Consider the following 14,566-nt stretch of genomic DNA (forward strand, 5'->3'; position numbering starts at 1 on the left):
AATTGAATCATTTAAATGGAAACGCTTTAAATTATGAAACATAGTATTAAAAAACAAACGACATTCTTCTTTTCAAATTGTAACTTTTGTAAATTTGTAAATTTATCACTCTGTTTAACAAGGCACGGATTCTTGTTTTTGGAGACTAGAGTAAAATATTAAAAGGAAAACTACTAAAACAAACAAAGGGAATGTAAAACCATTACCTATCATGTGTACAGTCAGATATGTGTGATAAACTTTTGTTTAGTAAACCAGGCATATAAAACGTCTGTTTGGAACTTCATCAGTATCAATATTTAATACGCAGTTTTGTGTCATGTTACATTGCTTCTTCCTTATCTTTTCATTATTTAACTCTTCAATCCATGATATATTGGAGGCAGGAACGCTTTCAGCTACACATTTTACATGTGCCCGCTCTCCTTCAGAAATATTCAATGTCGATCCAGATATATTGAACTTTATAACTGGAGGGACTGAAATTTGATTTCAATACAACATCATGTTTGTCATAAAAAGGGATTGGTACAATCGGATATTTATCTTGATGATAAGCTCATATATGCAGATACAGATACAAACACAAACGCAGCAATAAATTAATCATAACGAAGTTACTCAGATTACTTTACAATGAAACAAAATATGCCAAGAGTGATATTTCACATTCTAAGTCTACGTGTGGAAAAAGATATAATGCTTATTTAAATGTTAAAAAAAGTGGCAGTGAATTACAAGTTTAACTATTTTTTCGTCTTTAGAGCGAAAGTGTTTTATGATATTTAAGGTCTCTATCTAAATATTATTTGTGATATTTATCAACAGAATGAACGAAATGTCTAGAAACTTACAAGGCAGAAGTATTTTGACAGTGTCTGTAAGGTCAACAGGAAACTCGTCACACTCAACTATACACGTTACATCTGTACCAATGTCTTCTTTACTGACAATCAAGTTTACTTCATACACAGAATTCCACGCACCATGGGGTAAACTTATTTTCTCTGAAGACTTTTCTGATCCGATGATACCTCTTGGAGCTTTAAACTGAACGTTGCAGACTGGATTCGAGCTATACACAGTGCAAGTAGCATACATTTGACTGTCTGCATCAACTTTGACTTCTAACATCACATCCGTTGGAGGTACTAAACAAAACAAGAAATTAAACATACATACCATTTACTGTTATTGAAATAATTTTCATTTAATACTATATACGTTTTCATGTTACAGGCTGAAAGTAAAAGTTGTTTTATTCCAGAAGGTATTTGTTTGTTTTGCTTAAGAAAGTACACATGTTTTGAAGCAATATCATCACATTGCTAACATTAGTTTGTAATTACAGTAAAAACTTGCTAATGAGACCACTGAAGAGACTTCGCAATTCTGGTTCGCAAATAAATAGCGTTTCTGTCCCATTAATGAGTCCGGTCAGACAGGAAATCATGAATTACAAGTGAAAAGAATCTAAAATATCGGCGCACTCAGAAGACTATGAATGGAATTGGATAAACTGTAGTACACACAATATTTTAAAGAAATCTTATACAAAAAACTTACAAAGATAGTTAACTTGTTTTGGTGGTGAACAGTCCCGCACAATTTTGTACCATTCGTTATATCGACAGCACGTGATGTTTTCTTTGTTCCATTCTATTTTGAATGTGGCCAAAGTGATAATGTTGGTATTTAAAGATGTAGTCGAATTATAATAATGTGAGTTTGCAGACGATACTTCTGAACCAGAAATACTAAAATACACATTCGGATTGGGTCTTCCATCATCCAACGTACATGTGATGTTAACAGCTTCTCCGTGTCTTAGAATTTCCGGCACCGAAAATTGAAACGTTGGTGGTTCTGTAAATATACAAATAAAGGTTGTATCTCCTTTAATAAAACAAAAATATCAAAACAAAATAATGAGTGCGATTAAAATAATCAACTTATTTTGTTGATACATGCAGTTTTATTTCAAATGCAAATATCATTTTCTTTCATTTAAGAATGAAAAGAAATAAAAATGTTTAAAAAATGATAATAACATTTGGCATAGTGTAATAATATTCAAACATACCATCTAAATCCACTTAAATTAGCATAATATACTTACTTATAACAAACATCTGAGCAGTAGCACTTAAAGGTGACGACAATGCATCGTTCATGACTGAAAATATTACACTTTCCATGTGATGGTGGTCCCTAACCGTGAAAAATACTATAAAGGTTGTTGAATTCAATTCTTGAGGTGGATATGATTCATTTCCTATTGTCATGGTAACCGTTAGAGGACGAGAGCCACCGTGTATCTCACAGGCAAGTTTGAACATCTCATTATCTTCACCAACAACACAGTCAGTGCAATTTTCTATGTCTTGTAGACCAACTATTCCAGGTACACTTGGTGGTTCTAAAAAAATATGCATACTATTTTTTAACAATATAAACAGATAATGAATTATTTATATTCTTTTTGGTATATAAATATTTTGATAGTTTGCCCTATACTACACTGATATATTTAAACAAAGACACATTTAGACAGACCTGAAGATAAATCAATCTGTACACGCACTTGTTGAGTTTATGTATACATGTATATGCACTCTAAACAACACTTCTAACGCAAAACCTACGTAATTTTTTTAATTTTAATCTGATTACGGATTCATTGTCTTGTAATGTACAAATAATAATAATAATAATAATAATAATAATAATAATAATAATAAATATAATAACAGTAATGATAAAAGTAAATTTTGTTTTACTTAATATGTAAAGTCTGCTTATTTTGTGCTTAGATTTTTATTATGATCATTTTGTGTACGGGAAGCTATTTTCAAGTAATGTTTCGATCAAGTAATGTTTCTGTTCTTATAGATATAGTTACATATTGTACAAACATATCCGTGAATTGTTATACTTTCCTGTTTTAGGGCCTGATTCTTTTTCGGTAGAGTCTAGAGTTGTAAAGCTCGCTTGATTCGCGAACACACTTATTCAACACATTCACATGTATGATTTAAATGCAAAATTAGTGCAACATTTTAAATGATTTGTATTTTTTTGTAACAAAATTGATGATTTTGAATGGTTTTATTGATGCATGTCGATGGCCCGCGCGCTTTCAATATTGAATGCAGAGCATATTTTTTTACAATAAGAGTTTTTTTATAATTTTTAATTGTCGCTTACACCGGTTATTATTACGATGCACATACACATCCGTAAATCTTTTAATAACGAACTACTATTTGTTATAAAAAAATGACATTTTTGTTAAAAACGAAATAGTATTTGTAAAAAATTATTTGTTACAAAAAGAAAATAACAGTTGCTAAAAACGAAATATTATTTACGAAATGACATTTCGTATTTACGAAACGATAAAAGTAAATCAACGTGTCGTTAAAAAATGAAATGGTATTTCGTAAAAGTGAAATAGCATTTTGTTACAAGAGCTGTCATTCAGAGGAAAGTTAATGCAAAACCTTATCAGAGTTATGGACCTTGTATGATGACCTTGCCTTATGATGAAGCAGACACGATTTTAGTTTCAATAATATAAGTTCATAAAATAAATAAGTTTTCATGCAGAACTTAAAAGTAAGTACCTTCAAAAATTTTGAAGATTAGATACTGCATGCAAAACTTTAACAAAACATCAAGTTCAAATCGGACAATAGTTTTGTCAAAATTCGTGTAAAAATAAAAATGTCATAGATGTCAGTTTGTGGGCAATCGCATAATATAAATAATCATAATTGATGTGTTTCGCTCACATTACTGTAGGTTAAATCGATCAGCAAGTAGAACTGGCCGCCCGTCATGTTTAAATAACTGCGTTTAAATAACTGCGTTACATTCATGTGCAGAGAGTACTGAATGACATATTAAATCATATTCATATGTTGTGTTAGAAGTATCTTTCAAGTGTATATCAATATAGCTTTTTACTCTTTTATTATTTGTTTTAAATACAAACTATATCACCGTTTATGTTTCTTTTGATCTTAAGAATATTTCAGTTTAGAAACATACACAAACCTGGTATTTTCACAGTTATAAAATCTGTGTATTTTGCGGAAGAGCCGCAATAAACACCATAATCTCCATTCATAGAAATATTGAACATGGATATTGTCAACACATATTTATTATTTTCCTCAAATGTCTCCTCGTAACTACCACCAACCAATGTCAATTCTTTGTGTTTTCCTCTGACGGAATGTATCCATCTACGTTCGAAACTAGAACTATTTTGCATCACATCAGTTGACGGATAATATTCGATTTTCACGGTTCCATTAACAATCTCCTTTTCAGATCTGAGGTAGACGAGTCCACATGAATTGTTTATAGCTTAAAATAAAATATAGTAAGGCAAATGGTAATTTAATTTGTGTTGATATAAACATTTTTTGTTCAGACCATATATAATGTAATATATAAATAAATATTCAATAAGCAATTACAGTGAGATAATGTAAATAAAAAATAATGATAATTGATTATGGCTAGCTATAGATAGTGGCTACCTAATTACTTATAAACATAGAAATACATTGAAACATTAAAGAAAATTAAATATACAGCAAAATATTTATTCTACAATACCTTTAAGCGTCAGTTCCCCAGCGTCCATCCAGCAATGTATAGTCTCATTATAATAATGAATTCGGTAAAATCCCTCGTCTTGTTTTTTCTTACAGTCAGTTAATATCAGGTAGTAAATCCAATTTTTCTCATATTGTGTAAAGTTGTTGTTTAAAGGAAGCGTTTTCCATTGATCTGTTCCATTCATGCTGCGCTGCCATTCCAGAATTGCATTTGGATCATAGATGTCGGGGGTAAAAGAAAATACGACATACCGTCCTAGTATTGTGGGTTTGTCAATAGTCAACAGACCACACTTACTCAAACCATCATCACCTGTAGAATAATTCCATCATCAACTAAAGCATTCACATTTTATTTTACTGAATTAATGTTTAGTTAATATGATCATCTCTACCAATTTTCTAATAAGTCACTCCTTTCGAAAGTTATCGCTATATCAACCCATTTTTCTTATATTTCATTGATATCTGTTATACTGAAAACAGTTATTTTCAATTATTCTGATGTTTGTCCTTGTCATATCGGCGGATATTTGATTTGTAACAACACGAAAGAGAAGGAATATCACGGAGGAGGAAGTGTTACACGAGAGATGGAGTTCTTATGATAACTTGTCAAGGGGTTTTTGTGATAACTGCCACGGAGTTCGTCGGAGAACTATTGTATATACTACTAAAAAAGTGAGTTTTATGTGCTAAATTTATATTTAATAATAAAGTTTGCCTTACATATTGCATTATGTGTCAAAAACTAATTCACTGTAATTCATAGTCAATTTTTCATCGCCTTTTGCTTAAAATCTGGTAGTTTTGAGTAAAATTTCCAAATTATTTGCCATTTTGCTAGTATCCATATATATTTACCTAATTATATGCAAAATTACAAACAAAAAGCCCCGGCTAACAAATTTATACCCGACTTTTCAAATGTACTGGAGTTCATGTGATAACTCAAAATACCCTCGTGAAACACTTTCTCCCCCGTAATTATGCTGGTCTTTAAATACAGTTTACAGCGGAAAATCAGTGTAAAGCGCAAAGAAATTGTGATGACCAACGTTGCTTCCTTGTTCATATTTTGAAAATGTCGGCATATTTCTGTTTCTAATAGCATTTTAATACGTCACATTTGATACAAGGTACATTTCCTTGCGATGCACGTGAATGAAATTGGCAGTTGTAATTTTATCCCGCATGGTTGATTTTAATAGGATAGCTTGGTTTCAATTTGTTGGCGTAAAAGAAGTAACAGTCAGAATATTATGTCAGAAAAGATTGTTAACATAGATAAGACCTTTTGAAACAAGTTTTTAAGGGGTGACTAATAAGAAATTTGGTTAAGTATATTCTATATTAATTTTATTTATAAATATAATTTAAAACAAATACATTTATAAAAATAATATATGTCATACAATTATTCTTCCTGAACGTTTTGCACGTACAAGGGGCATATTTTAATTAGTGGCAACAGCTCAATTAGCATGATTAGCACTTGAAAGTACATGGATTGTATAACCACTGGAAAAATATAGATTTTCTAACCAACAATCTATGCACATGATTTACACACTAAAATTTTAGCAGGTCATTTCAATATATGTAGTTTTGTTTACTGGTTAAAACATGGCTTGGTGACATTAAGATTTGAGAGAGCAGCAGAAAGCTTATTGCAAAATTCAAGGGTTATTGGGTAAATGCGCGTCAGAAACAAAATCGGATCTATATTTAGTTTATGACAAAAAGGACCTTCTATATCGTATAACTGTCAGGTGGGTGTAACAGGAAGGGAGAACTAATGTTAAAGAGTATCTCCGCCATGGGCAGCCAATTTCGCTACCTCTGAGAAAGACACCAGCACTGTGAACGCCATAGTTGATTAAGATGCAAGATTTACCGTGAAGAAATAAGTGAGATATCGGGCCTAAGTGCGTCATATGAAAACTGTGTGTCCATTGGATCCCGCAGTTGTCTTCCTCAACTGTTCACCATCCTCATCATTGATTCGAAAATTTGAGAAACACATGTTTGATTTCAAACATATTTAGAGAAAAATAAATTTGTCAAACCCCGACCTTTAAATAAGGAAATACTGTATAACAGAAATCGGACCTCGTGAGGATAAATATGAGTTTGATGATGATAAAACTTTTGATGATTGGTGTAATGATACTACCTAATTTGATTGAAAAACTGTGATGCAGATGATACCGATGATTTTTTTTTTCATGAGAATGATCAATGTAATGATAATAAGCTTCTAATGATTATGATGGAGATGATAAAAAATTATGGCGATGAATGTAATAATTTAAGTGCTGATGATTATGAAGTTAACTTAAATTATACTGATTTTAATGATGATGATGATGATGGTAATGATGATGATGATGATAAAGGTGATCATGGTTTGAAATGACGACGTTTGAGTTGTTATCTTTTAAATAATTTCAATAATGAAGATGATCGTGGTGATGATGATTTTGATAATGATAGTTGTCATTATCATAATAAAGATTGCAATAATGATTTTGACTGTAATTATATTTTGATTACAGAGGAGTTTTAAATTATGATTTTGAAGATGACTGGGATGAAAGTGGTGAAAATAATAAAGTGATGATAATGATGATGATAATGGTGATGAGTTTGATGACAATGGGCATGATGATGAGTTTGATAATGACGATGTTGATGACGACTGAGGTAAAATTGTTATTACCTTTGATGGTGAAATTAATGATGATCCAAGCTGACGGCATTGTTTATTTATAAGCAGTTTCATGATGAAGAGAGAGGTATCATGTTTAACATTGATGCATGTTGTTGATAAAACAGGCCTCAGCTGCCACCGAGGACAACGTACCAATGCTTATGTTGTATTTTAATTAGGATGCGTGATAATCGGTTATTGAAAAGAAATTTAAAAAATGCTGCAAACAACAATTTCTTTTCAAAAGTTTGTGTAAAGCCATGTTTTGACATGGGAAAACTCGATTTTGGGTAATTCCAATATTTTTCATTATTTCTGTCAATAACCCATTTCCTCTTATCAACGTTTTTTCGCCTTTTCACCTTCTTTTCACCCCACCCCAATTTTAGGCCTTAAATGTAAACAAAATTCCTCATTTAGACCCCAAACACTTGTTTTCGTGAGAAATGGTGTTAATTAAAGTTATCACTTTTACGGCGTAATCCCCTATCAAATAGATTCATCAAGGGGGTGCCAGGTAGGGGCTGTGCCCTTTCTGTTTGGCGGTTTGTAGGTGGTCGGCAGACCCCCTCGTCTCAAAGAAAATTTTGGATTTGTGAGAGGCTCAAAACAGCCTCAGGTCTACCTTAAGGTAACTTGTAACCAACACTGAAAAGCCTTTGACACTATCTCAATCCATTGAGAAGTTGCAGCACTTTGATGCGAAATTCAACGCAAAATAGTGATGTTTGGCAATTTTGAGATGTCCCCTTGTTGCCATGGTAGTAGAAAATTGAGATTGAGTATATGATTACAAAGCTTATGGTCATGATAACATCTGTGCCAAGTTTTAGCTGTATTGAAGCGTTATATATAATTTCATGGCAATTTTAACTTGTAACATGAGGCTTTTCAATCATATTTCTATGAAAACAGCCATTTTTCACAGAAAGCTCATGAAGTAATGGGTGAAAGAAATAGCAAGTTGTGCAGGCTATCGGAAGGCAGTTCACTTTTGGCTATGCCATTTTTCAGTGCTCACAAAACGAAATGATATTGATACAGTCGAAACTTTATAAAGATCCTCGCATTATAGTTATACTCTTTGATTGATGGTTTGGTTGTTTATATAATATTTCGGCGCTCGGTTGACCTTAACGGCTTTAAATTCTTTGGACGACTAACCACTGATTATCATTTTTTCTGCAAAAGACAGCCTACTTATCTGAACCAGCAGGAAAGGTTAAATGATCATGATTGTATGAGATAATTCCTTGATAAGCGACAGTTGCCCCGTGTAAAATATTTTAAAAAATGTGGATCAATTATTATTATTTTATTTCTTTATAGAAATTGAATTGATCGTATTATGCTACCATCAAATATTACATAAACAAACTGCAAAAAAATACTGGTTAACAAGGAAACTACCATATCTTTGTTTACAATCGAAGAATAACAATATACAAAACAAGAATTATCGGATCAAAATAAAGGAGATTTAGGACAAAAAAACATAATGGTTCAACCATGAATCATTTGTAAAATTCCAATGGTTTTAATATTTTTTTCTTAAATTTCATAAACATGTTATTCATGTCACCGTTAGCAAGTAAATACAGAATATAAAACAAGAGCCATTGCCAGGCGTGTGCAACGCCCGACCTTTAACTTTTTCTGAAAGCAAACAAAAAAATGGTTTGAACAAGTCTTGTAAAAGAAAATTAAAGACAAAAAAGTTTTTCCTTTTAATGTAACAAAATAATGACAATTGCAATAAAACTCTTTGACTGTGATAGTCAAGGCAATTTTAAAGTCTAGATCAAGGTCAGTTCAACATTTGAGAATGTCTTGTCTAAAAGGTTGTTTTGTTTAAGTATGAAAGTAATCGATTGTTGATTTGTTACCAAGCAGCTGCCAATGATAACGATAATCAGTGGAAATAAAATAATTTGACCTTCAAAGTCAATGTCATACATAAGACAAGAAAAAATTGAGCTAAATATACATGAAGGTCCTGACCTAAATCAGATCCGGATATAAATAACAAAAAAGCAATTTCAAATTATTCATAATTTTACTTTGACGGCCAAGGTCATTTAAAGCTCAAGTCCAAGTCAGTTAAATCCTCAAGAAGGTCTCGTTGTTTTGTCAAAATATTAAGATATTCAATTAATCAATTACCAAGTAACAGTCAATAACAGCAAAACTCAGTGCATATTCAGTAATTTAACTTCAATGTGAAGGTTATTTATGAATCTAGGTCAATTTGAGTTTGATATACATGGAGGTCATATCATTAAGATTGTTCTAGTATAAAATAAAATCAATCCATTCTATAATAATGTATTCCATTTATGGCCAGTTTTATACACCAGAAGAAAAAGGCAAGACTTACAATATTAATATAAATCATATTTTATATTTAGGAATTAAAAAAGCAGTTACAAGCTTTTTTCAAAATGTCTGCTTCAACCCTTCTAACTTTTTACAGAGAACAATTCCAAAACCCATTAATTGTCAGGTCAAGTGGTCACAAAAACTATGCCTCTCAAATGATGATGAATACTGGAAGAAGGTATATAATGTAACATTCAAATTGACAAAATATACTTATATACAATAGTTCCAAGTAAGACTTATCCATAGAAGTTTGGGTACAAATAATATTTTGTTCAAAATGAAATATATTAACAGTCCCTTATGTAGCATTTTTAATCTTCATGTTGAAACTATAGAACACATCTGTCGGGAATGCATTCACAGCAATAAACTAAAACGCGAAATTTGTATAGATAAAATAAACATGCCAAACTTGAATAAAGAAACTATGCTGTTTGGTTACACTAAAGGAAACAATACAATAAATGATAATGTTGAAATAAATTTAGTTCTTTTATATGTCAAAATGTATATTTTTAAATGTAAAACTCATAAAACAATGCTATCTTTAGCTGGTACTAGAAATTATATTTCATATGTACTAAAGTTAAATAAAGAAAAAGCTATCCAATGTGGATATCTTGACAAATTTAAGACAGACTGGCATACTATATTAAATATATGTCATAAATCATAATCAAAATAGAGTCCTATCCAATTTTCTTTTCAAATCTGATAATGATAAATGTGAATCATCCAAATACTTTTTCGTATGTTGATGTTAGGAGCGGCCTTTGTCGTTTCAGTTTTCAGACCTAGCTTTGAGCATACTTGATAGAATAAATTCATGCTTGTTGAATATTTAAACGTGCACTGGCCACAAAGTGTCTGTCCTTGATGTTTTTGTTGTGTTATATTGTTATTTTCTTTTGTAAATAATCATGTTTTTTTCATCTATCGATTTATTTTATCGTCAAGCCTCCTAGCTAATCCCATTAGTATGTTTATTATGCTTTGTTTAAGGCATAATGTATTGAAACTGCCACAAATAGAAATAGAATTTGCAGAATTAAAAAAAAACCGCAATTATTCTGATAGATGAAGTAATATTTTTCTACGTTTTGAACTTATAACCTCCTTTACATATTCAATTATTCAAATAAATATTTGCCATGTTTTACTAAATGTTAATACAATGTTAATTTATCATGCTTTAACTAGATTGCACACATTATCGTAACACTGTTACGGACCTCTGACCTTTAATTAGTCATGCGACGGAGGCAATAAACGGGGTTTCCTTCGGGGCCTGACATTTTTTTGGGCGATGAGGGGGACTTCTATCTCCCTTCAACCTCCACCAAGCAGAAACGGGCGCATACGCCATCTGGCACCCCCTTGATGTGCATTTTTAAAGAGGGTGGCGCCAAAAAAAGTAATCACTTTTTAACAACATTCATTTCTCAAACAAAAACAAGTGATAGGGTCAAAACAGGGCATTTTATCAACTATTTGTCAATTGAGGCCTCAAAGAAAAGCCGTCAAAACACGTCTATGTGAGATAAAAAGGTTTAAGATAATGGGATATAACACCAAAGTTCTTGATATCAAGGAGCATAGTAGAAATAAATTGTGTTTGACATTGTACCATCCGGGTAGAACAATATGCGTTAACATGGTCCCATCGTAAACGCGATTTGCCAAAACAGACGTCTGCCTGCAAGTGATGACAATCGTACGCAGAAAGTAAAAAGCAAAAACATTTAAGACATAAGCAGCAATCACATGTTAATTTTCTTGTTACTGTTTACTAAATGGACAACCTGCCATGCATTTTCGCAAGATAACACTTTTAAATCACAAAAAGAATTAGAGGATATTCAAGTTTTTTTCTATAAATACATGATTTATTTTCATCGAGTGGGATTTGATGAGTGGCGTAGCCACGAGTGAAACATGGTAATTTTCATGCCATAAGATATGCCATGCAATGAATACCCGCTTTTAATTAAAGAAATAAAATTTGTAATTCTCTTCTTCTTCTGCTACTTCTTCTACTACTTATTCTTTTTCCTTCTTATTTGTCCTTAAATATAGGGTTAACGCACGTTTATTTCGTGTTATAAAGTCTGCAGAGTTTAAAAGAAAGTAGTCCGGCAAGACACCAGTGAAAAAACGGAAAATTCCTTTTTAATATCTTGTCACTTATTATAATTTTATTTGTGTAAAAAGATTTATCATATACTTATAAATGAAATATTGAAAAATATTGATGAAATAAAATGCGTATTTTCATTTTCTGTATTTTCACTGTAAAAATTTATTTTTCACTGCAGTGAAACATATTTTCCGTATTTTCACTGGTGTCTTGCCGGACTACTTTCTTTTAAATTTTGCCAGTACACAAAATTTAAGGGAAAATCTTTCAAATTTTAATGTCAAAAAAGAGAAAAATGTATATAATAAACAGAAAATTCAAGTTTTTTTCTATAAATACGTGATTTATTTTCATCTTATGGCACGAAAATTACCATATTTCACTCGTGGCTACCGCCACTCATGAAATATTTATTTTCATCCCACTCGATGAAAATAAATCATGTATTAATAGAAAAAACTTGAATATCCTCTATATATTTTTGCTCACCACATTTATTGATACCACACTTCTCCCATTCTTTTTCATTAGTTGTTAAACACCAGAGTGTGGTTTTGTCACCTGCAGTACGACAGAAATTAGCTGCATCTGATTTTGTGGCATCTGGGAAGTCACCCGCATTGTAGTCAGGAAACTGATCCCATCGTAAACACGGCATTCCGGTAACAGTTGTCTGCTGATGGCCGTCGTACTCCGGACGTGTTGTGCTATAACAGTCTAGCACTACACCTAGTGCGTAAGGTTATAAAACATTAAAACAAACATTCATGCATAAAGCAGCAGAGACACATTGAATATGCTTGATGTCTCTACGGAATTGAAAACCGGTTGGCCCTCATAGAATTATAAACCTCCCGGTCTATATTTTTATAAAGTATATCGACTCCCCAGCCATAATATAATGACCGCCAGTCAATGTATAATGACAACCTCACACGAAGAAAATGATCCTCGCAAACAAAGTTGACCCCCTTTCAATACAGACTACCTGTCAAGTGTTTTTATTTTTCAAAATTTACTTGAATTTATTGACGATTTGCTTCAAATAGATAAGAAAATAGAAACATACAAACTTTTCTTCAAGTTAAGTCATAACTTAATAATTTTATATCTGATTAGTTTCTATTACAAATGTAGCAGCTGTAAGTTGAATGACCTTCACATTCTTTTATTTCTGATTTGGACTTTTGCTTGTTGAATTAATCAGAGAAGCACGAAAACAAATTCATTCCTTGTCGAATAATATTAAACTTCTAATGCAACAATAATAATACAACAACTATTCACCAGTACAATAAGCTGAAATTAAAAGGGAAGGTGGGGGGCCTTAATATCTTAATCCAAGTTAATATTTCAAAGGGAGCGGTTTTCGAGTGGTAAGTGCTTCTGTCTTGTGATTGTTTTTCACTCGGAAGATATTATACAGGTTTAAGATTAGCTTGAGGCATTGTGTTTTAACTTCATATCTGAAACTAGGTAATTATTTTTCCAGCAGGAATAAGTATGTATACATAGAAATTGGGTCGCTTTTCTGCGGCATTATGACAGGGTTGTCAGTACTGCGACCAGGACAGTAGCTTCAAGCTCTCAGTAGTTAGTTTGAAAACAATTATCAATTTAAGGTCAATGAAAGGGGGCTTATATTCTACAAGTTTCTGAAGGGGTGATAGTTATTTCTTTAGAGAAAGGCAGTATAGGAAAGCGGCAATAGTGACCAGAGGTTCTTATTTCCTTTTGGTGGCTTTACTTCGTTACATCTGCCATGCTGTTGCAAAATAAATGAAACTCCACACAGGTTCAAAGCCTAAAACTACAATATCTGAATTTTTACAAAGCCGGGTAAATAAAGAGAAACAAATGAAAATCGTATTTTTTGTGCTATTTCAAGCACAATTTTATTGAAATGCGTTGCCATGATTTTCAATTTTGGGTCATGTTTTCACAGTAGATGATATCATTTTGGAAAAACGGAGTTTAAAGGGTTTCAACTTTTGTAGACAACTTATTGGTCTAAACCTATCAAATAAAGCATAAATCTCGAAAAATTATTACCAGCCCCGTCATGTCAAAAACATTTTTCAGTGTTAAATTTTTTACATCAAAAAGCAGTGAAGCAACTTAACAAAGTCTATTCAAAGTATGGAAGCAAAGGCCTATCGTCGCGCCATAGCAGCAAAGTATTTTGATTAAGACACATTATAGAACAATAAGTGACAAATAAAACAAAAACAAAACATACCTTTGCTGGGTATAATCACTGTTGATAATATAACCGAAAATATCCTGCATATATGACAGATATCCTTTGACATTTTATATGTAATAGTATCCAAATTATTCATTAAGATAAAATACATAATTTCAAAAAAAAGTTAATAGCTGCTTAACTTTCATTCTTATTCATGTTATAAATAAACCATTGTTTACGATTTCATGCAGTTGAATGAGTCGTGGGTTAGATCCAATTGTTTTTCAAGTGTGTGACGTCCGGCCCAAACATTCGACTACTAGTACTCCAGCAAACACTATAAATGTAAAGTTTATCACATTATATCTGTTGTTTCCCCTGTAATTATCATCAAACGCACCTTAAGTGAAAACTTCCTCGATCATTATATAGTATTAAACTTGTTGTTATATTCGATTACGTTTTTGGTTCAGATAATGGCTGTAGATGATATTGTACTGTTTGGAGCTGGTACA

At 31.8% G+C, this 14,566-nt stretch overlaps 1 protein-coding gene across 1 annotated transcript; it reads right to left on the bottom strand.

Annotated features, from left to right (window-relative positions):
- Window positions 1-206: 206 nt before the first annotated feature.
- Window positions 207-14,349, bottom strand: LOC132736939 (uncharacterized). Its single transcript, XM_060724155.1, has 8 exons — window positions 14,103-14,349; window positions 12,353-12,592; window positions 4,630-4,944; window positions 4,060-4,374; window positions 2,120-2,419; window positions 1,567-1,866; window positions 855-1,151; window positions 207-479 (listed from the first exon to the last, which is right to left on the bottom strand). The coding sequence occupies exons 1-8, from the start codon at window positions 14,218-14,220 to the stop codon at window positions 247-249; spliced, it is 2,118 nt and encodes a 705-aa protein (XP_060580138.1). The 5' UTR covers window positions 14,221-14,349; the 3' UTR covers window positions 207-246.
- Between the last annotated feature and the right edge of the window lie 217 nt (window positions 14,350-14,566).

Source organism: Ruditapes philippinarum, unplaced genomic scaffold (genome assembly GCF_026571515.1).
Source record: "Ruditapes philippinarum isolate M1 unplaced genomic scaffold, ASM2657151v2 ctg9200_1_1_1_1, whole genome shotgun sequence".
In the NCBI taxonomy this organism is placed as follows: domain Eukaryota; kingdom Metazoa; phylum Mollusca; class Bivalvia; order Venerida; family Veneridae; genus Ruditapes; species Ruditapes philippinarum.